Here is a 27054-nt window from a genome sequence, read left to right as displayed (position 1 = left end):
ACTCCGTGGAGGAGAACAAGCTAACCCATCCCCACCCACAAGTAGTTAATTATTTAAGTGGTTAGATAGCAGCTAATTAGCTTAAGACACTTGGACTTTATAAAATGTTTAAGTAGGCACTTCGAACCACAGGTAGAGAGTAGATTCTCATGTAAGCTCTGGAGGCAAAACCTTGAATGGAAAGCCTAACTCCAGGGGAAATGGCTCTGGGGCAAGCTCTATAGCCCAGAACAGAGAAGGATACAAGAGCAGTCCAGAGGCGCTGGAAAAAGGGAAGAGCAGAAGAACCTTTTTGTTTGCTGGGATTCTTTAGTTTCTTGTTTTGTAACCTGGTTGGAGGGTTAAGATACTAACTAGAGAGAAGAGAGCTAAGACTACCCATCTTGAAGTAAGATATTAAGTTAGGGGGTGGCTACAATGAAACACAAGGCCAACAGTAGGTGATACTGGGAAGTAGGAATTCTGATTCCTGAAGTAGGAATAAGAGATCCTCCGGAAAAGGGCTTTATTCTGGATGATCGCGCCAGTCTGAATGCTCTTTTCCGGCTTTTCCTCAAGCCGGAAAAAAAGGGGCGGCCATGTTTATTTAAATCCCGCGGGGGATATTTAAATCCCCCGCGGATTTCCCTATTCCAAAGTTAGAAATTAGCATGCCTCTTCCAAAGAAGGGGCCAGTCTAGACGTAGCCCATGTGTTTAAAATGCAGCCAAATAAAATTATATTAAAAAGAGAATACTAGTTATTCTTCCACTCTATTCTGTGCTGATTAGGCCTCAATTGGAGTACTGCCACCAGCTGTGGGCACCACATTTCAAGAAAGATATGGAGAAATTGGAGAAGGTCCAGAGAAGAGCAATAAAGAATGCTTAAAGGTCTAGAGAACATGACCTATGAAGGAAGACTGAAAGAACTGGGCTTGTGTAGTTTGGAAAGGAGAAGGCTGAGAGGGGACATGATGGGGGTTTTCAGGTCATCTAAAAGGGTGTCACAAGGAGGGGGGGAGAAAAATTCTTCTCCTTGGCCTCTGAGAATAGATCAAGAAGCAATGGGCTTAAACTGCAGCAAGGGAGGTTTAGGTTGGACATTAAGAAAAACTTCCTAACTGTCAGGGTGGTTAAACACTGGAATAAATTGCCTAGGGAGGTTGTGGAATCTCCATCTCTGGAGATATTTAAGAGCAGGGTAGATAGACAGCTATCAGGGATGGTCTAGATGGTACTAGGTCCTGCCGTGAGGGCAAGGGACTGGGCTTGATGACCTCTCGAAGTCCCTTCTCGAGGGTCTAGCGTTCTATGATTCTACGACTATAGGCAAAATAAAATCTTTTTAAATGAATTACAATGTGACAATGTTCATATTTCCATTCAGATTAATTTGGTCCCAACCAAACAAAAATTAGTGGTTTTCATTTTAAATGCTCTTTATATTTTAAAATATTTTAAATTAGAATTTTCTTATTTTCACGGGGAACTGCGTAGAACATTGATTCAATAACATGAAAGCAAGAACATTCTTAGTTAAGGCTGCCACTCTGTCTTTAATTTGCATCTCATACACAACTAGTATTTCCTCTAAGCTGCTCAGCAACACAGCTTCACAGGTGATTAATTGGCCCTGCCCAGTCAATTACCTCCATTCAGGGAGACCTGAGCCTCTGACTGAGTGTGGCTGATTAATCACCTGTGAAGCAGTGCTGCCACACAGCTTAGAGGGAACACTATACAGGCAGCCCCTGACTTGCAAAGCGATCAGTTCCTGGGGAAGCGTCGCAAGTTGGGAGCATCATAACTCGAACCCACATTTATAATAGACACTGTGCACCATTGTAAATGTGGGCCAAGAACATAAGTCAGGGGTTCGATGCTACATAAAATAGCTCAACTAGACCTGAAATACATTTTTTTTCCTGTCAAAAAATTTGAAGTACTATGAAGTGTTAATTTTCATGACATCAAGTAGTATTCAAAAGAGGCTGAATTTCATTCTGGGAATAACAACAGTATAATTCTCAAAAATAAGTAGTCTCTGAGGTGCCACAGGACTAACAAAAATATATATAGTATCAAGAGCTTTCGTGGCCAAAACCCCCCTCAGTGTATTTTTTGTCAGTTTATATCATATTGTGAAAATCATTCATGCTGATAACTTACTAGAAGCTTTTTACTCCTCCCCTTGCTCTTTACTCGTGTTTCCACACCTCTTAATCAACCTAAAATCTCTTCCTTTCTACATAATCAGCAACATAAGTTCTCAATAGCATACAGTGAAAGTGACAAAACTAATGTAGTTCGTCTCCTCAGAGTAAAATTGATAAAAGATTTTATAAAATCGTGTTCCTTTGCTGTTTCCTAAATTCTTTCTAATGGGATGTGTGTGTGTGTAAGAAGAGTAACATTAGATTGGCCCCTTCTAATATTACTGGGATTTCAGCTTTACTGCCTTAAATGCAGAACGATTTACAAGCTGGCCTCTTAACTTATTGCACCATGAAAGCATGTTGTGCCTACATAAGGTTTAGAATTTATTATATAGGAAATGTACATAATTCCAAATATTCACATGCAAGGTCTATGTCAATCTATTGTTATCCATGCAATGCAATACATACCACAAGATATAAAAAACATTCTTAAAATACTGCTTTCATGTGTTCAGCTCCTTTGAAAAAATCAGGCACCTTTTATTTAGGTGTTTAACATTATGCAATATACCTCGGGATGATGAAATAGTCAGTGATTCTAGTAATGGTTTCTGCTTAAATTATGTTGTGACAGTTTGGGAAAATTCTTTATGTAAAACTTACAATTTCCGGTTGAAGTTTACAAAACTGGTGGATCACTGAATGCATCAGTGTATTCTGTAGCAGCCATTTGTTAACTGGGTCTGTGTCATGGACCGCCCAGACTATGTCAAAGGAGGTGCAACAGAAACAATTATATGTTGTCAACCTGATTGGTCTTCTATTGAGATGGAGGCACCCTAACAGAATGAGATGGCTGCAATCTAGGGGGAATCAGTTCTCACCATGCTGTCTGCAGGGCTTGGGGAGGTGAGCTTGAACAAAGGAAAATTCCCAGCGGCGGGAGGGGGGAAAACAGAGAAAAAGGCATTAGAAACTGCTGTTAAAAATCACGTTCACTGAGCAGCACAGGAGAGAGAATCTAGAACCCCCTAAGGTGCTTACCAAAGCCCCCCAAATGGTCAAGCGTTACGAAGAATCAGTAGAAGGGAACTGTGTACAGCTCCATCTGTACCTAGATCTGTGCATCTCTTGTGCTTTCATTATGAGTGAAGTGTGATTGGTTTAGAAAATCCTCTGAAAAGTCACATACCAATGAAGTGTTAAACTATAAACCAGAGTACCCGAGAGGAAGGTGTGCTAGAGTAACTGGGGCATTTTGGATAGTGATGCCAAATGTCATATGTATGTTACAGTTTGTGCCACTGATGGGGTGGGGCTTCAGGCAAAGGGGCATTTCTCCCTAACTCATTTGAGATAGCGCACCAAACTTGGTGCACCAAGCTGTAACACTGAAGGATTCTCTTTACAGTTGCTGAAGGATTTTCCTGGTTGAGCTGCACATTTGCAAGCAGATATCCGAAAAAATAGATTTTAGTTTGAATAGATAGAGGCAACAAATAGATAATAGTTAAAACCATATTTTGAATTTGATCACTTACAGCGTGTCTACATTGAAGGGCTTACCTCAAAATAAGCTACAGAAATTGAGCTACATGAATTGCATACCTTATTTCGAAATAGGTCATTTCAAAATAGGGAGCGTCTACACAGCACTTATTTTGAAACAGAGCACTCTTCCTCTGACTTCCCTCACTCCTTGTATAATGAGGGTTACAGGAGCCAGAGTAAAAAGTACTCCAACTTAACAGTATTTTGATACTATTTCAAAATAACTGCCTGCTGTGTAGACACAGACTAAGTTATTTTGGAATAATGTTAGTTATTTCGAAATAGTGTTGCAGTGTAGATGTATCCTTAGCCACGTCTACACTGCCAGCTTCTTGCGCAAGAACTGTTTTGCGGAAGAGTTCTTGAGCAAAGTCTTCCACAGAGCATGTCTACATTGGCATGTGCTTTTGCGCAAGATATGTGCTTTTGCACAAGAATGTCTAAAGCAATGTGGACACTCTCTTGCACGAGAAAGCTCTGATGGTCATTTTAGCCAGAGGGATTTCTTGTGCAAGACATTCACATTGCCTGTCTACACTGCCCTCTTGCGCAAGACGGCTTATTCCTCATGGGGAGAGGAATAACTCTTCCGGAAGAAGCCCTGTTTTCCGACGCTGTACTGTAAATTTACTTGCTCAAGAATGGACATGCAGTGTAGACTCCCAGCAAGTTTTTGCGCAAGAAGCCGCCAGCGTAGACGTAGCCTTAGAGTTACAGTGTAGAGACAGAAAGGAGATGGCCTGTCTGGCCTCCAATGATAGTTGGAGTGGGAATTTGTAAGACAGAGGCTTATTCCAAGGGCGGGAGAGCCTGGGACTAAGCCAACTCTAACACCAGGATAAGCCCCACCTTAGAGGAATCAGGGGATTCCTATATAAAAGGAGCCAGGCTTAAAAAGTGATAAAAAGTGGGAGGGAGGTTCCTACAAAGGCAAAGCAGGACATAGCAGTGAAAAGAACAAAGCCCAGGAAAATGCAACAGCAGCTGTAAAGCATTCAAAGAGCAAGAAGGCTTTTGCAGGACACTTCTGAGTCAGCTGGGAAAAAGCTTTCCAGGCAGGTAGGTCTGGAAGAAACTCTGATCTAACAGGGAAAATGCTGAATGTTCAGCTTTGTATTAAGATGTTTTGTGGATTTTTAGTTTGGATAACTATGATCCCAAAAGGGGTGGACCAAAGATTGTGCCATTGCCTAGTGATTGCTCCAATGACTCGACCCTCTGGCTGAGAAGCTGCCACAGCACTGGAGTGATGGTTGACAGGGGACTGCTAACTCAGCAAGGAGCTATAATGCTACATCTGGTTAGGAGTGGGCACTCAAAGTTGAGCAGACACCATTCATGTTGATAGTGTCCAATTAAACATTTTAACTAACATTTTAAATCTTCTGCTAAGAGATTTTCACCCTGTTCCTACTAGATGTACACATTTTCTTAAAGTTAAGTATAAGACTAATGCTGAAATTCATAAGGGAACTCAACTAAATGACTCATGTTGAAATGCTCATGTTTAGAACTACAAGATAGGGGCCTTGGTGTTAGTACCACAATTAACTACATTATATAAATGGAGGTAATCAATAAAAGTTTCACTGCTCATTTAAATAAACATCTTGTCTTGTCTCCTCATCTTAATGGAATGCCTCAATGAAATATTTACAGGTTGTACTCCCATAACCGGGGCTCCCTGCTCCAGCAACACATCCATGGTCCGGTACCACAGTTATTCCTGGACTACAGAGCCCAAGAACAGGGAGATCTGGCAGCAGGGCAGGAGCACTGTAGGTGGCACCGGCGACTCAGCTGGGAGCCACAGTGTATGTTTGTGTCGGGAGAAATGGGTGGCCAGGGAGCTCCAGCCCAAGCTACAAAGCCAGGCAGCTGCAGAGCTCAGTTGAGACTGCGGAGCTCTTGCCCCCAGCCACAGAGCCAGGTGGCCGTGGAGTTCTGCCCCAGCTGCAGAGCTTGGCCACAGCCACAAAGCAAGGCAGCTATGGAGCTCTGTTTCGGCTGCAGAGCTCTGGCTATGGTGCTCTGACCCCAGCAGCAGCGCAGCCGGTGGCATCTAGAGATCCCCGGGGAAGGGGCCTGGTGCCTCAGCAGGGACAGGCTGACACCTTAACCCAGTGGCAACCTGGGTCAGGAGAGGAGGGAGCTCCCCTGGTCCGGCAAATCCCCTTGTTCGGGACCAGACAGGTCCCAAGTTCAAATCTAAGAGCTCATCTCAATGACTACTAACTGAAGACAAAAATGTTCTCTTCTTACCTTAATGCAGAGTAGACTCCCAATGATAGGAAAGTATAGTCAGGATCATAGTACAGATACACAGAAGACACACAGTATGGAAGAATGTCAATTACACCCACTGCAATTATCTTCCCATCTAGCCAGTATTGCTGGTGAAAAGAACCATAACCACAATCAGGACCATTGGGAGGATTCTCTGCCTAAGGGAAGCAAAAAGGGGATAATTAGTGAATAAACAAGTTTTCTGTATAAGCAATACTGAAAAAGGATAACAGAGAACAATACAGACATTGAGATCTTATTCCACATTCAAAGGATGGAGAAACAATTTGAAGAACATCCACTTCCATATTACATACTTTATCACTATTAAAGAATAATGCAATGGAAATACCTAAAACCTTGATGAGTAGCTGTGTTAATCTGTCTGTATCTGCAAAAACGAGGAGTCCTGTGGCAGTTTAAAGACTAACAGACTTATTTGGGCATAAGCTTTCATGGGTAAAAACTACTTCAGACTCCATGCAAAGTGTTTTTTACCCACAAAAACTTTTGCTCAAATAAATCTGCTAGGCTTTAAGTTATCACAGAACTCCTCAACTTTTCCTAAAACCTTGAAACATTGATGTAAAGCAAGATGGACAATCAATTCTTGTTTTGAAAAAGCAACATACATTTCACAGAGTTAGCTTTACAGCTTGCAGAATGGTGTAAATGCATGCAACTCTCTATAGTCTTGGGCTGTCTACTCTGCAGGCTTCTTGCGCAAGAACTTTTTGCGCAAGAGTTCTTGTGCAAAAGTGCGTCCACATTGCCATGTGCTTTTGCGTAAGAGCATCCATGGCAGAGTGTACACACTTTTGTGCAAGAAAGCTCTGATGGCCATTTTAGCCATAGGGTTTTTTTTTGTGCAAGAAACCCCAGTTCCCGTCCACATTAACCTTTTTGCACAAGAGCTCTTGCGCAAAAAGGCTTATTCCTCGTGGGAAGAGAAATAACTCTTGCGCAAAAAGACCTCTTCTGACGACCTATTGTAAACATTCTTGCGCAAGAACGGGCTTGTAGTGTGGATGCTCCACAAGTTTTTTCATAAGAAAGGACATTCTTGCACAAGTAGCCTACAGTGTAGACATAGGCATGATGATTTGTCTAAACTTTGTGAACCAATTACATCAGAGAAGTGATTCTGATCAAATTATGAGAATTCAAAATTCTTTTTCCCCCCAGATTGTTATATATGTAATTCAAACAGTGCTTTTTCCTGATAAGCAGGAAGAAGTCTTTTCCTACTTCTACCTTTAGAAGGGTCATGCCACCAAAGATATATGTCATTTAATATATGTATTAAACATTTAAATGGAGTTTATAAAATGTTTTATATTTTTTCTTCTGTCATTAATATCCTCTTGGTGATTTGTTAATTTATTTTTTTAAATTTGTATGTAAGATTGCTATCCTTAAAGTACCAAATTTAAGCGTTGTAGTCTAGTATACTGTAACAGAAAACAGCAGCTAATTCTTATTGAACTAAGCACTTAGAACTGCAAGCAATGTTCTTAGTTTATTAGCAATGGTGAGCAAGAAATAAAGCAGGAAAAATCTGTTTTGACTCTCTTCTCTTTAAAGAAAGTGCAATCCTAACACCTCGCATTGTTAAATAAAACAAATAGCTATGAATAATCTGAATATATGTTACACAAGAATAATTAAATGTAACAGATCTAGACTTAATTATTAGATTTACTCCTCCATGCCTACTTTATGATTATTGGGCCAAACCCATTGTTATAAGAACCTCATCTGTAGTCTCGTTCAAATATTTAAAAAACAGATTTCTTCTGATCAGTTGCTAGTCTTGATTACCAATTTCAGTGATACCCACTTGCTTCACTAGTGTAATCATGTAGCATGGCACAGATAGTATTATTCATATAATGCTGTCTGTTTGGGAGTTTTTTGGGGGTTATTATTATTAAAACTAATTTGAGGACTTATTTTTTTGCTTCTCTCATTTTGGACACGTCAAAAATGTTCAGAAGTAAGACTCTGAAGAGCTCCTCTCTGGGTTTGTTTATAAGTGCCCCATTGTTCAGACTACAGGGAAATAAATAGCAGTGTACCCCAAAGGGCTGCTCTGTATCTCCCTCATGTGGACTCTGTGGGCAGAACTAAAACGTACCTTGTTTGTGTTAATGCAATTGTGTAAGAAGAGCAGGGCAGTGTAGACATAACCTCACATTCCCACATCTTGGCAAAAACGTACATCTTTCTTGTAGAGTAAGGTTAGATGAAAGTCCATCACTGACTGATGCATCTACCAAAGTGTTGCTAGCTAGGTTGTTAAATGAATACATGAATATATTATGCAATGTGGATTACTCCCACTATGAGAACCTTAATTATTAACTTGTGCTCTCTGCCTTTTTTGTTTATTATATAACTTTGGTGTTACACTATATATATATATGCTACTAACAGCTGTGTATACTATAGTGCTAATAAGAATGCTACACTGATCAGAAATGTATTTGCATTTTAAAAAGCTATGCTCACTGTACACTACCCTGGGCTTCAATTTTAAAATTGTTTTAAAAGAAAAGTGGCAAGTTCCTATCAATGAAGCAAAGATTTTGAAGATAAATACAGGCAGTCCCCGGGTTACGTACAAGATAGGGACTGTAGGTTTGATCTTAAGTTGAATCTGTATGTAAGTCGGAACTGGCGTCCAGATTCAGCCGCTGCTGAAACTGACCGCCAGTTCTGACTTACATACAGAATCAACTTAAGAACCCCAAGCGTCCCCAAGTCAGCTGCTGCTGAAACTGATCAGCAGCTGATTCCAGGAAGCCCGGGGCACAGCAACTCTGCCTCGGGCTTCCTGTAGTCAGCGCTGGTCAGTTTCAGCAGCGGCTAAATCAGGATGCCTGGGGCAGAGCAGCTGGGGTGCTGCTGGGTTGCTCCAGTAGCGCCGCTCCTCGGCACTACTGGACCAACCCAGCAACACCCCATCTGCTCTGCCCCAGGCGTCCTGATTCAGCCGCTGCTGAAACTGACCAGCAGCGGCTGAATCAGGACCAGAGCAGCTGGGGTGCTGCTGGGTTGGACCAGTAGCGCCCAGAGCGGCGCTGTGGGACCAACCGGCAGCACCCCAGCTGCTCTGCCACAGGCATCCGGAGAAAAGCCTAGTCTGCTGGAGGGGGGGGCATACTAGCTGCACCCCCGACCCCCACCCCAGCAGACCAGGAAGACACAGGCAGCAGACCGAGACGCACCGCGGTCCCGCCGCCTGGGTCCTCCGCGGCTTTGCTCCCCGTTTCCCTGGTCTGCTGGAGACCAGCAGACCAGGGAGACGGGGAGCAAAGCCTCTTAGGATGCCGGCAGCGGGACAGCCGCGAGTACAGATCCGCGGAAGTCGGGGACTGCCTGTATTCTATTATATAGGGTTCAAAACAAACAGGAAGACAATTTGGGAAATTAGCTCTCATTTGTAATACCACAGTATAATACTTAAATTCTAGTAACACTTGTTGCTTTAAATGGTCAGGATTTCTGAGGATATAGTTTAGGGTAAGCATGTTTTAAGTACAGACCCATGACTAACAGCAACCCAGGACAAGATTTTATCCATGCCACCTCATTTAATATATTACTTTCAGAATATGGTTATTGTAAGATAGGTGTGAGGAGATAGAAACAACACAGTATAGATCAAACCTGTTCCATGCTCATAACAAAATAATTATTTATCTTCTGAAGAGGGTAAGCAGTCCACGTTGTAATGTAAATATGCTACATTTAAAATCACTATCCTTTAAACCAGTGATCATTGAAATACCTTGAAATAGTACTTGAGTGGGTGTAGATTCTACAATAGTACCACTATAAATTATGGAAGCTAGTCTTTTTTGCATTGTTTTGAAGAGCCACAATGAAGGACAGGGCAAGAGTATAAAGACATACTTAAATATCAGAAAGGCAACAACATACGTAAAACATTCAGTGCTCATGATTCCACAAGCACTCCACACCTACCAAAGGATACAGAATTGCACATTTCTTCTACACTAACCCATTATTTTTAAAATTATGTTTCAAGCGAAAGCCACACTACTTTAAGGATTGGATCCTGAGGTGCAACAGAGCTCGTGGCATTTTCTGCAAGCAGTCAGGTGTCAGTTTAGCAATTATTGCAAATTAGAACATCACAAACTGCTCTAATTTGTGCTTGCTACTGTGTTGCACTAGTCCAGCATTGCTCTTGGCCCCTTCACACATTTAGAATGCACATCACCTGGGCAAGAGATGCTCATCAGGCCCTCAGCGAGACACACTGAAACAAAGTCAGAAGTTTTTCCTATCTTTGTCTCATTCACCCAAGAGATGTGGAAAGACAAGGTTGTGTCTATTTAACAAATCACACACCAGGACCTTAAATTTAGCAAAAATGCTGTACAGGCTGAATCTCTGAAATCTGGGACTTTCTGGACCAGAGTTCCTGGCAGCTGGGAGTGGGGGGCCTGCCAGGATCATGAGCAGAGTCAGTCCAGGCCAGTGGCAGTGGGGCTGGCAGCCAGGAGTACCAGCAAGGGCCAGAAGCAGAGTCAACAGCCAGGAGGGAAGCCCAGGAGCAGGGCTGACAGCCAGGAGGGCAACATAGACCTCCCTTGGTCCAGTAAACTCCCTTGTTCAGGACCTCTCAAGTGCTGAGGGTGCTGGACCAGGGAGATCCAACCTGTACTATGTTTTTGCATGACATGGTTTCAGAAAGAAGTACTTGTTTCTTGTAAATTTACCTGCTTCTAACTTCTTCAAATGTTAAAAAGACAATCTCTGTGAATCAGTTTAGTTGGAAGAGTAAGCTTTTATCCACATGCAAAGAAAGTCTCAACTTAAATAGTATACAGAACAACAAGAAGTTTCAGCTGACATGCAGTTATTCTGTGAAGTAAAAGAATGCCTGGGTGTATGCAAACTGTGGGAAGTAGAATGAGAAGAGATCTATAATGTCATTTCTAACAAAGTGAGTCAATGAAACTCTGCTAATGAAGTACAAGTGTCAGGTACAATATTTACTGTTTATACCTCAAGGATTCCCACTATTACGCCAATTCAATTACAATAAAATATTATGAACAAATTATATTTTACAATGAACGTATTACAGATTCCAGGCAAAGAGTTCTGGAATCTATGCTGTATTAAACAAAACATCAACAAAACTTTATTATACACATTTCTTCATTTCATACAAAGTTATCTTTTATAATACATACAGATAAATTCTCTCAATATCTTAGTGAATGCTCAACTCCATTGAATTTGAGGTCTTACTGAATTAAGTTCTATATCAAAACCCACTAGATGGAACAGACAGAATACCAAGTCAATGTGAAATATTGATTTGTTCCTCAAACGGGCTCATAGCACTTTGTACTATTAAATTGTCCTTCTGGAATAATATTAGGCACTGGCTGTGTTAATTACACCATCATTATCAGAGGGGTACCAGTGTTAGTCTGTATTCACAAAAACAGAAAGAAGTCCTGTGACACCTTAAAGACTAACACTTTTATTTTGGCACAACGCACTCAGTTTGTCTTTGCCCACCAAAGCTTATGCCAAAATAAATCTGTTAGTCTTTAAAGTGCCACAGGGTTCCTCTTTGCAAAACCGTAATTGACATCAGGTGCTTAAGATATACAGGTAAGGGTTCATCTATCAGAAACACTGCATTCTAACTCTTGTTCTACAAAACTTGAGTTATTCCAATTAATAGAAAAAGTGCCACAGTTTCTAGGGTTAAGAAGCCAAGAAATCAAATGTCAAAACCACTTTGGAAACAGAATAACATTAAAAATAATAAATGTAATTTATAAATGTATGCCTTCAGGGTTTTAAAAGAAGGATGTCTAAAGACAGCATGGTCTACATTTTAAAAATGGGAAAGTTAAAAGTTAATAGTGTTTTGTTCTCATTTAATAAATTACATTAAAAGGAAAAACACTACAGAATAAAAAGCTAAACCTCAAGCTGTGAGAATCACAACACAACTAGGTATGCTGTAACTAAGGGCTATAGAATATTATTAAAACATCAGGCCCTCTCATGTCTGAGGCAAATGACCTTGATGCTATCTTTTATTCTAACAAACGTGTTATTTTTATTATGGTATCTTAAAAGCAGTGGGCTTGATTCAACCATAGATTAGTAGAACACAGTACAAATTGTTGGGACTCCTAGCTCTGCTGCTGGTATTTTGTACTACCCCAAACCTTGTGGATGCACACCCCCTCCCACAGAGCACTGTGACCTTAGTAACAGACACTGACTCACAGAAAGCAGTACAAGTTATAACTGAAGATTCATATACAGGCAGTCCCCGGGTTACGTACAAGATAGGGACTGTAGGTTTGTTCTTAAGTTGAATCTGTATGTAAGTCGGAACTGGCGTCCAGATTCAGCCGCTGCTGAAACTGATCAGCGGCTGATTCCAGGAAACCCGGGGCAGAGCAACTGTGCCTCGGGCTTCCTGTAGTCAGCGCTGGTCAGTTTCAGCAGCGGCTGACCTGGGGACGCTCCTCAGCACTACTGGCCCAACCCAGCAACACCCCATCTGCTCTGCCCCAGGCGTCCTGATTCAGCCGCTGCTGAAACTGACCAGCAGCGGCTGAATCAGGATGCCTGGGGCAGAGCAGCTGGGGTGCTGCCGGGTTGGTCCAGTAGTGCCCCCCCAGCAGACCAGAGACACGGGGAGCAAAGCCGCAGTGGCGGGATGCCGCGCCTCTGAGGCTTTGCTCTGGCGCAGGACCCGCCGCTGCTGTGGCTTTGCTCACGGTGTCCCGGGTCTGCTGGAGATGGTCCCCAGCAGACCAGGGGCACGGGCAACAAAGCTGCAGCCGCGGCGGATTCCTGCGCTTCTGAGGCTTTGCTCTGGCAAAGCCTCAGAAGCGTGGGACCCCGCCCCGGTTGCGGCTTTGCTCGCGGTGCCCCTGGTCTGCTGGGGACCGTTTCCAGCAGACCAGGGACACCGCGAGCAAAGCCACAGCCACGGTGGGTTGCCAGAGAAGCGGGTTGCAGCGGCTGAATCAGGACGCCTGGGACAGAGCAGTTGGGGTGCTGCTGGGTTGGTCCAGTAGCACCGAGGAGCCGCGCTACTGGAGCAACCTAGCAGCACCCCAGCTGCTCTGCCCCAGGCGTCCCCAAGTCAGCTTCTGCTGAAACTGACCGGCGCTGACTACAGGAAGCCCGAGGCAGAGTTACTCTGCCCCGGGCTTCCTGGAATCAGCTGCTGATCAGATTCAGCAGCAGCTGACTTGGGGACGCCTAGGGTTCTTAAGTTGATTCTGTATGTAAGTCAGAACTGGCGGTCAGTTTCAGCAGCTGCTGAATCTGGATGCCAGTTCCAACTTACATACAGATTCAATTTAAGAACAAACCTACAGTCCCTAACTTGCACGTAGCCCGGGAACTGCCTGTAATAAAGAGCTGAATGCTTTTATATAGTCTTAGTGTGAAAAATAGAACGGCTCTCTTAACAGAGTTGTATTTTTTGCTATAGAGTTGTCTATTCTCTCCCTGCCACATACCAATCTTAAAGGAAATAATGTTTTTTATTCATGTTGAGGAATTGATGGCAGTACCTCAACAATGAATTAAGAATAAAGGAAGTATAAAATAAGTGGGAAAGCTCTTTGAATATAGGTACTTGCTGCAGCTAATGCAGATTAAAAATTCAAAACAAATTCAAATTCACATAAGGTTTGTATTTTTTAACCCCAAAATGGAAGAAGCTGGACCCACTGGATTGGCTTGTGGAAATCATTTCAGAATAGAGAATTTCAAGAATCCTTTGGCCTCAGATATACAACCCCTTTTATTTAACTTCACCTAATTGAAGACATCTGTAAGTGGTGCCACACAAAATTTAATTCAAGCTTCAAAATGTCAATAAAAAATGTCTGTAAGAAAGAAATACTAGTATAAAACTAGCAGGGAAGTGTACATCAGCATTTATGTAGCCGTACAAAATTAGAAATATAATGGAAATCTGCTGCCTGACTTGACGAGGTGATAAAAGCCATTTTCCTATAAAGTCTAATGAGCTCTATTAGTCTTCAGTTTGCAGGAATGTAAAGGGGGTCGACTCAGCAGAGAAAAGTAACAAACACTCCACACATGGCTTCATTCAAACTGCAACATATCAAATTACTGGTGTAATTACTATAACCTGACAATTTCATTACCATCATGCGGTTGTTAACTCTTCAAGACATACAGCAAAGATAGTGCCACATTTTTCTCTTAGTATTTGCGCTGTAAAGGAAGTTATCTCAAATATCATTCCAAACTGAACTCCTCTCTCTTTAGTCACTAGTTCTAGAATTGTCTTTAAAACAAAAGCAAACATTAAAAAAGGATGTGTTCACTCAATTTTCTTTTACTTCACAACAACTAGTTTTTACAAACTGCCAAAGATGTGGACAATGTTTCTGAAAATGTTTTTTTAAAATATTCAACTTGCTTTTTGATCAATTCTAGCTTTCTTTCGATGTAAGTAGTCTTCCATATATTTTTTCTTATATGAAAAAAGGATACAAAACATAAACTAAGACTGACAGTTTAGTCGTTTTCCAAAAACCTGTTAGTCAATTTATTTTAAACCAATGACAAGCATGCTTTTAGGTACCCAGCTAGGGGACTAACTTTATGCTGAGCTAAAAAAAAACACCTTATTCCAGAAAACTTATGCTAGCAAAGAAAAATTGGTGATCACATATAATCATAAACATATGAGCACAGTAAAGATCTTAGAGCTCTTTAAGCCCTGTAAACTATTGTGCTTTCAACATCTTGTGAAAATTTTCACTTACACATAGATTTTTTCCTGCTAACAGGCATCTTGGTTTGGCAAGCAGACCTCATTATTAAAAGAGGGTATCTTCAAAAGGTTAAATGCTATTGCATGGTGTGTTAACAAGGGATAGAGATAACCAAAAAAGGTTTGCTAGCCCAACTTCTACAATGCCAACTGATGCAATAACCAACTTACCATTTGCACCCCTTTTTAAGTAAAAACATGAATATCTTAATTTTTACAAATGATCTCTTTCACAGACATAGTGAGCAACAGCAACCTTACTACCCTGGTAGGTCCTCAAAAGTGGCTTAGGACTATGCATTGTAGATGGACTCTTAAGAAAGGCAGAAAAAAGATTTTGTTTATGGCTGAGAAAGTTAATTGAAGAACAGAAATCAACAAGCATGTTCCGCAATTATTAACACTTGTAATGGTATATATCCTTGCCATCTGATTCTTTCACTTCGTGCATTTAATAGAGAGAGCAGCAATTCACAAAAGCTTACGCCCTAATAAATGTGTTGGTCTTTAAAGAGGCCACTGGACTGCTTGAGGTTTTCGCTGAAACAAAGTAACATAGCTAATTCTCTGCATTACTGGCTACTACGAAAGAGAAGAGGGAAAAGATAGCATGGTATCCTAAGATAGCTATAACATTCAAGTCTTTGCTTGGCCATTATTTAAAAAAGCAAAAATCTTGGTTGGATTTTTGCTTAATATTAACTTAAATTAATCAGATAATTATAAATCTTATTATCCCATCATGACCTGATTCTACAATCCTGAAGAGCTTTGCTTGACTAAGGGCTACGGGATTTTTGCCTCAATTTATGCAATCCCCAATACTAAAATATAGGTGGTGTATGCATTAAGATCAATGGCTGGTTTTAACAAGAGATCTATGGCAATCAACTCCCACAGAAATTCAAAGGAAGAATGTGCCCATCTCCCATAGACTCCTTTGAAAATTTCACTCTATGCGGTTCATAGATAGTCCTAATAGTGTAATACCTAGATCCATGTTTCCCAATTTTATTTGGTCATGGAACCCTTTTAAACACAAAAGAATTTTGCTAAACCCCTAATGACAGTCTTATATATGGTATATAACAGGCAATCTTACCATTGACTGACTGCGTGTGCAGCACTGAGTAGTGACAACATCATCCCCACTCTTTGGCTAAACTGGCATTACACAGGGACACTTATCATAGCAAACACAAATGAAAATTGTTTACATGCTTAAACGTTAATTACTATTTTTTATATCATAAAATGTTATTGTAACAGAATTTTCTTGCTGAACCTTATTTTTACTTCACATAACCCCGGGGTTCCATAGAAAACCATTTGGGAAACACTGACCTATATAATGATCTGGAAGAAGTACAGATTATAAAACGCAGAAGAAACAAAGATACACTGGCATTAAACAATTTCAGATTTTAGAATTAAGATTAAATTCATACCTCAAGTGGAGAATCGCACAGGAATCTTGTGAACTGCATTGGAGGGATTTACCAGAAGCATGGTCCCCAGAGCATGGGCAGAAGAAACAGAATACACAACACAGAAAAAAGAGAACGTTAGCACTGAAATTAAATTATCATTATTAATTTTAAAAAAGTGACGTCTATGCAATCTGTAAGAATACTTTGTTTTCCAAAACAAATCGTTAAGTAAAAGTCACAGATTCCAGAAACTAAAATGAACCTTCCAAAAACATGTCACTGTATCTCTTATCTACCAGTACTTAAAGATAAAACTTAAACTAGCTTTACATTTACATTTGACATCTTCTGTCAAATACACAACTCAGAGGAAAACACAAACTTGCAGAAGGCACTGAGGAAAGTACATAAAATATAGTTACATATACAAATTTTGCTTTGTTTTATTTTATTCTAAATCCATTCCCTACACAAGCTCAGAATTCCTCTTCCTACCCCCATACCTCTTCATCCTCCTCACCAGTACAGTGGCTTTTCCTACCATCCTTATCACTAAAATACCTTTGTTTGGCCTTCCTGTCTGGTGGTAGAAATTGATTAAATCTTAACATTTACAGGCAGAAAATCATAGTGCCTGCACAGTTCTATGAAAGACAACTTCCTGAAAGTGCAAGTGTTATTAAAACTAGAGTTTATCTTGAACGTGTAATGAGGTGCCACAAACAGTTTTACATGAACAGTAGAAACTCAAAGATTTTGATCATGTTCAATATTTTTTAAAAAGACTCTACTAAATAAAGCCACATCTTTTTTACTTATTTTGTGTATTTCTCAATATTTTAAAAATACTAGTATCAGTTTATCCCACAATGATTTTTAAAATATAACCAGTTTATTTAACAGCTAGTGTTATGTTGCCCAGTTTGATTCACTTTTCCCCTAATGATCTTACTTTGTTCTATATAGGCAAAAGATGAATTCTCTCTCGATAGTAGTATATGTATGGTACCTTTGATAAACAGACTTTCCAAAACAAACAACAGAATAAGGGAGTCAGCAAAAAACTGCCAATGCTGTCAACATGTAAATGACACTGGCAATGTTGCCCTTAAGCGTAAGTACTATACATATCCAAAATAAACTCTTACTTATGAAAGTGAGTGTTTGTAGAGCCAAACTACTGTAAATATATCACTTAAAATTGACTCCAGTCCCCTGAAGCTGCATAAATCTGCAATACATTAATTGGAGAATCAATGAAGTACAAACTAAGTAGTCAGTCATAACTAATGTATATTATGGTATATGATAAAAGACTTTCTACAGTAAATTAATCAAGAGCTCAACAGAAAAAAAATTTAAGATTTTTTCCTAAGGCACTAATGTTGTTTACATTTTCTCCCAAACACATAATAATATCAAGTTTACCATTCATTTGTAGGTTAATATTTAGACATGTGCTTTAAGGACGAAACAGGAATGTCTATAAACAGCTGCTAAGGACAAGAGAACTGCGTGCCGTCTATAATTAGCCCTTTCAAATATGCTCACAAGGAAAGGATTCAACACTGAGTAATTCTGAATTTTACTGCAGAGACATGGGGAAATGTATGGTTGTAATATTCTAATTCTACTTCTGGATTCTGAAAAAAAGCACGTTTTGTGTTTTCCAAAGAACCATTCAAATTTGAATCACACTGGCTAAAAAGAAAGCAGAGATTTATAAATTCTTACATTGCTTGTCTGTTTTCCATGACCTTGATATCAATCATTATAGCCAATAATTTTAGAAGGTTCTGGCAGCAGACAAAAATAAACCATATGTTATTAATTTTGATGTCAGAAGACCCCCAATAGCTCTTAATCTGTAACTCTAGCTTTATGGTGCAAGTTATACCCAATGGGTCAGTATGTTGAACCAAAGACACTTTTCAAACAGTTTTATCAATTACGGCCTTGCAGTGCAATTCATTTGATTTTAGAAACTTTTTTTTATCTTCATCTAAGACTTAGTTTCCACAGCCAAAACTGCCATTTGCCAGACAATATATGTTGCTACAGTTATCTATATACTTTTTCTCAGAAATGCACTCTTACTACCACTGCTACCTCATATCATTACAGATAGTCTGGTTCCAAGAAAATATTATAAAACAAAAATTACTTCACAGTCTTCTGGGAATTAAACTACTCAAAGTCATCCACTTGATCTCTTATCTAATTATTGAACATTATTTATCAATTCATATCTGCTAAAGCTTTCATATTACAATTATTCATATTAAATTAAATCCACTGATTTCACTTTCCTGACACTTTACCTAAAAAAGTGAAATCTTTTAAAGAAGAAATTAAGTGATTGTTCCATAGGTACCTGCAGTACTAAAATGTAATGTACTCCATATTTATCCAGTCAGACCACCAACACAAACTGTGCAATATATTCCAGGAGCATAATCGACTAAGTAAATTTAAGAAACATTTCAGATGACTTCTGTTTACCTTTCAGTTCCACATAATTTTCAATTAACAGCAAACTATACAATAATTGCAGTTAAGAAGTAGATTTCACCAGATCAGGATTTCAAAATTAATCTAAAAAGACTGATAATGAAGATACGGACCAGTATTAACAAATAATTCAAACAATCAATACATTCTCCAACATATTTTACATAAGAATACTCTTAAAATTAGCAATGCCATGTTTTCTAATGTTAACTATAAATAAATGATTCAACAATGAAGTGCTTTTGCACAGCAGCAGAACCGGTGAAAGTTAGTTTGATTTCGACATAAATCAACATCTGCTATTCGTGTTGATAGAAAATGCAATCTAATCAGCAAACCAAAGGGGTTTTTTTTTTGGTTGGGGGGGGGGGGGAGAGAGAAGAGGGCCAGAATCACCCAGTTTGAAAAGAAAGCCTAAAGTTAGCCATAAATGCATAGTTCAAGTTCATTTTTACATTTCTAAAAGGAGGTTCCTAAATGCAGGTGGAGAGCCACCACACCATCTGCCCTTATTCCGCAAAAAACATTTATTTGCAAATATTACAGGACATACTTGCACAAATGCAATTTTTAAATCTTAACCAATAGCTTTAAATCTTTTATACAGTAAACACACAATTATAAAATCAGTACTATGCTGTTAATAACAACAATAATAATAATTATTGTTATAATACATTGCCACCACCACCAAAAAACTTTTGGAGAATTAATTTAAAACAAAATGCAATTGAAAATACAAGAACAGATTAATATACTACCAAAAAGACACAGCAAGAAAGGAACACTATAAAAAGTATGGAAAGAATGCAAAAAAAGATTGTTTTGTTTTTTACCCAAAAGACCCCAATAGAGAAAACAAATACATCATTTTTTTTGGGCGGGGGGGACAGATTTCTGACTTTTTAGTGGGAAATGATGACCTGCATCAGATGTTACGGGGAAATAGGATCTACATCTAAGAATATGGTCTTTAAAAGCAAAACAGTAAAACCCAATGTATATAGCATGTACGAGGGAAACAATTAGCTCTAAGAGCTGCTTCATCAGGATTGTATAATGATTTGAGTTCTTCAGATGGAAGTCACAACAAAGGCAAAATATATTCTGTGCGCGCTAGTTATTTGCTTATCTTTGCAATTAATTTTCAAAGAAAGGCAAATTAGTATCTGCCATTTACCCTTGAGAGAAAAGGGGTTATCTGTGAACATAATCTTTGAACAGAGTTTTAATATTTTATACAGAAATACCAAATTCACTGAACCTGGAAAGTAAAGTGATCTATCTTCACCCACGAGAGAAGTAGTATCCACTTATCTGGCAGCTCCAGACAATTTTCAAGAGTTCTGGAGCAAGCCCATTCCCCTCTTCTCCTATGTTATCCATTGTCTATATTATAATCCTCCCTGAGGTGGGGGGCTGCTGAGGTTGCACATTGAACTACAGGTTTTTTCAGGAATTGGTGCATTGGGCTTCTGGAAGGAACAGCTTTTCTGCAGAGTTCCTTGAATTTTACAAACAGAAGATCCATCCTCTTTCCTTCCTTCAAACTATTTGCCAGTCCCTGCAGATGACATTCTTCAGGCACTACAAACATACAGGGAGAAAGAAGGTGACTCCATACAAGTCAAGAAGAGGTTCCTTGGGATTCTCTTTGTGAGTTGGTCTTTCCAAGCAGAACTTTTTATTCTTTTATTTATCTATCTCCCTCCAGATCTGGTGTAGTTGTTGCAGGATGAGAATTACGGGGCTGGACTTTAGAACTGGGTATTCCCCCAATTTAAAATGTTACCAGCTGCAAGTAAGAAACAGACTAACATCCCACAGACAGTAAAGACTTCAAATGTGCTGATATAAACTGGTCAGGCCTTTAAAGAAAACAAATTCGTGGTACAGGAACACTATAGAAGGAAAAACTGTTAAGTACACTTCAGCTATAGAAAGCGAGCAGCCTGAGTCCATGAAGAGAAATAGTTCAGGAACAGACTGAAAAAACCCCCTCAGAGTCTAGAAAAAAAAACCACTAAAAATCTCTCCTTAGAAGTGACTAGAGCAGAGTTTTAAGAACAGCTGACATCTCTTATTTTATCTATAGTGTTCAAAAGGCCTAAAAGATGTTTGGAGGGTCTTCCCTGTTTTTCCTGGGAGATTCATCAGAACTCATCTTAGATGTTTAACATGAGCCCTAATTTTATTTGAAGTAGCAGAACAGTGAATACTGAATGAAGACATCCCTTCTCCAAAACATTTTTACCATAATTAACTAGATTTTAAGGAAAAAACCCAACTTTCGCCCCATATATTTTATAAAAACCTAAAAATTGCTTCCCTCATCTGTTGATCAGAATTTGCTCTCTGAGCTTGTGACACAATATCATTTCACTAGCTTCCAATTCCACAGTGTGCCAGGTGAGACAACAACAGATACAGAAACATAGGTGAGAGTTGATGTGGACTTTCACTGCTGTGGACAGAATAGTGGGTTGTTCCATCCAGTTCTTGAAGTAAACTTATTTAAACTTTTTATTAAATCTTATTTACACTTTTCTCCTGTCTTTAAAGAAATCCACAGATATTCTAGTTTTCTTGCCTTCAGCAGCCAAGCTTTCCACTTTGTGTACCATTATCTACTTTTAGGTTAGTTGAGGGCTTTTTCCCGCCCCACTTACCATCTCATTCTGCTCTGTCCCCTTATCTTTGACCTGTGTGATCCAGCCACCCTAGGACTATGGCTTCTTTTTCCCCCTATACCTCCATCAGGGGAAGATTCAGTAGTAGCTTGCTGAGTTGGCTTTTTTTCCTCTTCCTTATGGCCACCAGCAGTCACTTAGAGTAATTTGTACCAGTCACCATACTCTTTGGCTGAAGTGACATTGATTTGATCTGCAGTTCACACAAACGGCCTTGGGCAAGCTATCAGCATACGAACTGCAGCAGTCAAGGTTCCTTCTCATGGCCTTGCTGTGTGTATATACACCTGGCTATTAGACACGGATGAATTGAGAAGTTTTAGAGAGAAGCAACAAAGCTAGCCAGTGTCACATGTATGATCACTTAGAATCTGACTCTTGAGGTGCTCAGCACCCTCAGTCCCCAGTGAAATCTGTTGAAGTTTTGAGTCCTCAGCATCTGATAAATCTTTGTGGGTCTATGTCCTCTGGTAAATAATACTTTCCCATTTTACATGGTGGTTAAAATGAAATAATTCATATTTGAAAGGAAGTGCAAACTGTATTTATTGTGACTGTCAAAAGGAAAGGAACAAAATAAGTAAGGGTAAACGAGTTTTGAAGATGATATATATAATGTGATTAAAAATGAATACAAATTATCAAAAATGCTTCATACAGTCCCTTCACAATAATAGGATGGGACTTGTGTTTAATTTCTGGTGCGATAAGCTAAAAACTTAACCTTCAGTAAGTTAAATCAACATTAACAAGTGTGAAACGGTATTTTACTAAAAAAGTAATTTTTCTATGAACAGATCAGATGTCTTTAACACTTGTATTACATGCCTATTTATTTTTTTCCAGGAAGCCTAAGGATGAATCCATTTTATGACAGTTGACAAATGAACACTGTTAAATTCTGATAACTTAGCATGAATGTGAATTGTTTGTTGTAGAAATTGATTTTACCAGCTATCTTTTTGAGCAACTGCTTATTTGATTAAAGATAATGATCCTTGTTCCAGAATGATGTTAATTTTTAATTACTACAGCTATAAACACTACGTATACGTGTGTCTTAAGTACACATCCATATATACAGTAGATTTATCTGTTGAATAGATACTGAATGATTGCTGTTATAATGTTAAAATCTGTAAGAAACAGGTAGCTTTTCTTGGTGCTTTTGGCGATGTATTAAAACAAAATTATGCTCTCTAACAATGCTGACATGGCTAACTTTGGCTGTATTGCTAATAAACGTAAAAATTAAAAGGAATGTAAAATAAAGCCTCAGTATCATTTGCATGGTACTCATATATAGATTAGTGTAGACCTCAAGCTGAAATATTTCACTATTTATGGAGTATTTTCTCCTCTTAGACACTAGAAATTTCAACAGAAGTATTGCAGTAACACTGTATTGTTACTGCAATAATGCAAATAGGAGAAGACCAACAGATTGCATTTGATAGTAGTACAGGTCATTAAACTTATAAAGCAACTCCCCCCCCCCCCCCAAAATGAGTATAATTTCAGGGTACGAGTCCATTGTTCTATTAATTTATCTTTTAATGTAAATGAAAAGATCAACAAATACTTTATGTTATAAAACATTGACATTTAGGTTTTGTTATTTAGGCACCATTATTTATCATTTGTACCATCTCAAAACCAGGTAAATAAATTTCTGGCTAGGGTTTAATTAGTTGCTATTTCTATAAGGACAGTCTGTTAATGGGACATCTAAATTTTAAAACTAAGAAAAATGTTATGTGGCGGAACAACAAAAACAAAAAAGTGGCGTTTATACAAGTTTAAAAACTATTCCATGCATGATCATGAAATTTCTGAAGCAATTTTCAGAAAATGCCAGAATGATCAATTTTATTGCCTTTTAGACCCACAGTAGCAAGAATTCTTATTTAACTTATTTAGGATGTTTTATAATGAAAAGTTCAGAGAGGAAAAATAGTATGCCCCTCAGTTTCCACTGCTAGGTAGCTGGTCTGTATCCTTATGCTGGGTGTCGTTAAATACCTGTCTTACAAGAAAATAATTTAATAGCATACAAAAGATTCACTGTCTGAAAAAGTGCAAAAATATTTAAAAGTGGTCAAATAGTTTTTTTCCTTATTTTTCATTACCTCCCCACAAGACAGTTGAACCAATTAAGAAAATGAAGTCATAAACCCACTGTACAATTGAAGGACTACTAATTCAGATCTTTAGAAACAATATATCTGTTTAAGAAAACAATTTGGAAGTTGATATACTTAGTCTTTCAAACATACCCAATGCACTGGTTCTCTGCTTTGGTGTCTTGAGTGTCCACTGAGAGTGTAGCCTAAAAGCCTATAATTTTTAAGCGTTAAAAAAAAAATCAAGGCTATTGAGGGATGCATCTCATACATCTATACTTGTACCTCACACTATTCTTCATGTACAGGCATTCCCCGAGTTACACGGATCCGACTTATGTCGGATCCGCACTTACGAACGGGGCTCTCTCGACCCGGAGCTCGCAGGCAGCAGGACCGCCCAGAGCGCAGCGGTCCCGCCACCTCGACCTCCGGGGTGAGAAAAGCTGCTCCGGGTGCCCCTAGTCTGCTGGGGACCGTCTCCAGCAGACCAGGGACACCTGGAGCAAAGCCGGGGAGGCACGGCACCCCGCCGTGGCTGCCGCTTTGCTCCCGGTGCCTCTGGTCTGCTGGGGACCGTCTCCAGCAGACCAGGGACACCCGGAGCAAAGCCGGAGAGGCAGAGGCGCGGGACTCTGCCGCCGCTGCGCTTTGCCTCCCCGTGTCTCTGGTCTTCTGGGGGGGGGGCAGCTAGTGCCCCCACCCCCCCCCAGCAGACCGGGGAGACGTGGAGCAAAGCCCCGGGCCTGTGGTAGAGCAGGTGGGGCGCTGCCGGTTGGTCCCGCAGCACCGCTCCTTGGCCCTACTGGACCAACCCAGCAGCACCCCAGCTGCTCTGCCCCAGGCGTCCCCAAGTCAGCCGCTGCTGAAACTGACCAGTGGCTGACTACAGGAAGCCCCTGCCCTGGGGCTTCCTGGAATCAGCCGCTGATCAGTTTCAGCAGCGTCTGAATCTGGAGGCCAGTTCCGACTTACATACAGATTCAACTTAAGAACAAACCTACAGTCCCTATCTTGTACGTAACCCGGGGACTGCCTGTAGTTTGTGTATTACTGCATTTGGTGATAGCTATCAACAACTGCTCTTCCATGCTACTTTGTGTTTGATTGTTTCCTTAGAAGATTCCTATTGCCTATATATTTCCACGTTAGTTTTTCAATTAACTTTATTGAAAAGTATTTCCTTTGTTGGTGTACCAACTATTCACTAGTTATTTACATGGCCCATTTCCATGTAGTAAAGTGACTGCCTCACAGTCATTAATGAGTTTTATTAATGTCCCTCTAAGGGAGGGAAATGCAATTTCTGTTTTATAATAAGGGACCCAAGCACAGAATATATTAAGTAACTTGATCAAGATCACCCAGGCAATCTGTGTCTAAAATGGGAAATATTCAATCGCTGTCTCTTGCATCCTAGTCTATAGTTCCTATCCTGTATACTGTTAACTATCTCTGGCCTGGTTTTGTGTAAGACTGATAACATTTCAGGAAGATTTAGCAAAGAGACTCTCAATAATCTCGATCCTCAACTCTACTGTGATAAATGCAGTTCTCTGATACTGTCATTCTATTAACTTTGCTCCTGATAACTTCCATTTGAATTAGAGGAAGTACAAATCTTTTCCTCGAGGAGAGAATTGTGTACCTCATCAGACATCAATTGGAATGGCCATGTTGTTGTAGAATCTTTTATTATGTAACTTCTCTTATTGGGTATCACCTGTGCTCTTGGTATCTCCTTATTGTGTTTATGTGGATGTGCACCTTCAAAGGTGATAGGTAAAGTCAAAAGAATAAGCCTATACCCCTAATTTGCCTGAAAGATTCCTATACTGTTTTTTTTTGGGGGGGGGGGGCATTGTAAGTCATTTTAAGTTTTGTTCTTAAAGATATGTTGCACATGTCCATTCCATTGCTGGTATGCATGCACCTCATGCACAGCTATTGGAGAACTATTTCTCCTCAGAGGTACTCATTTGGGCCATTCTAGTGCCTTCTTGTGTGTCATACCACTGCATGCAGAAATAAAGAGCAGAGTCACTTCAACTCTCCTCAGTTCTTTCTTATCAGATAGACTCTGACAGAGAGGAAGGGAGATGGATCAAGGAATGGACACAGAGAACATCTGAAAGAACTACACTTATGGAAAGGTTGGTATTTCCTCCTCCTCGAGTGACTGGACATGTTCATTCTAATGTAGGTGACTGGCAAGCAGATTCCAGACCTGCCTTCAAATTAGTGCTGCCTCCCACCCTCTCATTCCGACCCCCTGCAGTGTCGCCACCGGGCAGCAGTCCCACTTCACTGCCACAGGGCAGCCCTGCTTCTAGGCTCTAATTCCATTGCAGGGCACTCAGCCGCTACGCCTCCACCAGGACTCTCTGGTCCAGGGTCATCTGGATGCCAGATCAAGGATGTTGCTGGACTAGAGAGTCCTGGTTAAGAGAGATTCAACCTGTAGGTAACTTAAGCTCTGTGAATCGTTCCTGAATCCTTATCCGCAAGAATTCACAGGTTATTCTTTTGCTGGCAAACAAGAGGAAAAGGTAATATACAGAAATATCAATGGTCTCTGAAAGAGAGAAAATGGAGCAGTTCCTTCTCCTTCCAACCTTCCCTTGCATGAAATTTTCCCATACCCTGGAGAAGAGTCAGCATTCCTATATTGTTTTTCAGAATTGTGCACTGTTAATATATAGAGAGTACTTGATGATTAAGACATGGTCACCCTAGTATTCTAATTCAGTTCAAGCAAAACAATGGATAGAGAATATGTTTAAGGTAACATAAGTAAGATTTAAAAGATTATTTTGCTTCCAGGCACTCAATTTAGTTGTCCTCATACTGCTGTTTCTTGTGTAAAATAGACAATTGAATTCATTGTCTCTCTCTTTGTTAAAGAGTGCTTCTAACCCTAACTTTTCAGTCAATGCAGAAGAAGAAAAAAAACTGGAAAGACATTAGTTATTGGCCATATAAAGTTTGGAGCACTTATAAAGATTCTTTTGAAAATGTTCACATCTCTAGCCAGTGCACAGTACTTTCTGTTACATCAAAAAAACCTTATAAATTGTCAATGGTAGCATACCAATCCTAGTTATAAGAATACTAATCATAGTCCACTCTGGGTGTTGAATATTCTTTAACAAAGCTATCATTTGAGTGTTACTCAGAATTCACTTTGGTATTCACTTTGGTATATGGTGGTTTACAAATGTTTACACTCCCCACATTCACGTTGGGAATGATATTGAAGGATTGACAGGGACAGATTCCTCAGTGTTTTTATTAATCACTCAAATTGCTGATATAGTATTTAATATCTCATGCCACCTGATAGTTTGAGCATAAACTTAGAAGTTTGAGATACTGCCCAAAGAATATAGTGACAAAAATGGCACAGCTCCTGTAGCAACAGATGTCATAATTCGATTATCAACATGCTCAAATATAAAGGGTCAAATTCTCTGATGATGTAAATAGG

At 39.7% G+C, this 27054-nt stretch overlaps 1 protein-coding gene across 7 annotated transcripts in view; it reads right to left on the bottom strand.

Moving 5' to 3' along the window:
- Nucleotides 1-27054, bottom strand: part of ATE1 (arginyltransferase 1) — a 170442-nt gene that overhangs the window by 104448 nt on the left and 38940 nt on the right. For all 7 annotated transcript variants that reach the window (XM_006111405.4, XM_006111410.4, XM_006111409.4 and 4 more), the window contains 2 exons: nucleotides 16262-16294; nucleotides 5954-6135 (listed from right to left, as the gene is read on the bottom strand). In XM_006111405.4, the coding sequence (XP_006111467.2) occupies nucleotides 5954-6135; nucleotides 16262-16294 (215 nt within the window). The remainder of the gene's footprint in view (nucleotides 1-5953; nucleotides 6136-16261; nucleotides 16295-27054) is intronic.

The sequence above is a fragment of the Pelodiscus sinensis genome, chromosome 8, assembly GCF_049634645.1.
Source record: "Pelodiscus sinensis isolate JC-2024 chromosome 8, ASM4963464v1, whole genome shotgun sequence".
Classification (NCBI taxonomy): domain Eukaryota; kingdom Metazoa; phylum Chordata; order Testudines; family Trionychidae; genus Pelodiscus; species Pelodiscus sinensis.
Note: the sequence above shows the minus strand (reverse complement) of the source record. Positions and strands in the feature narration are given on the sequence as shown.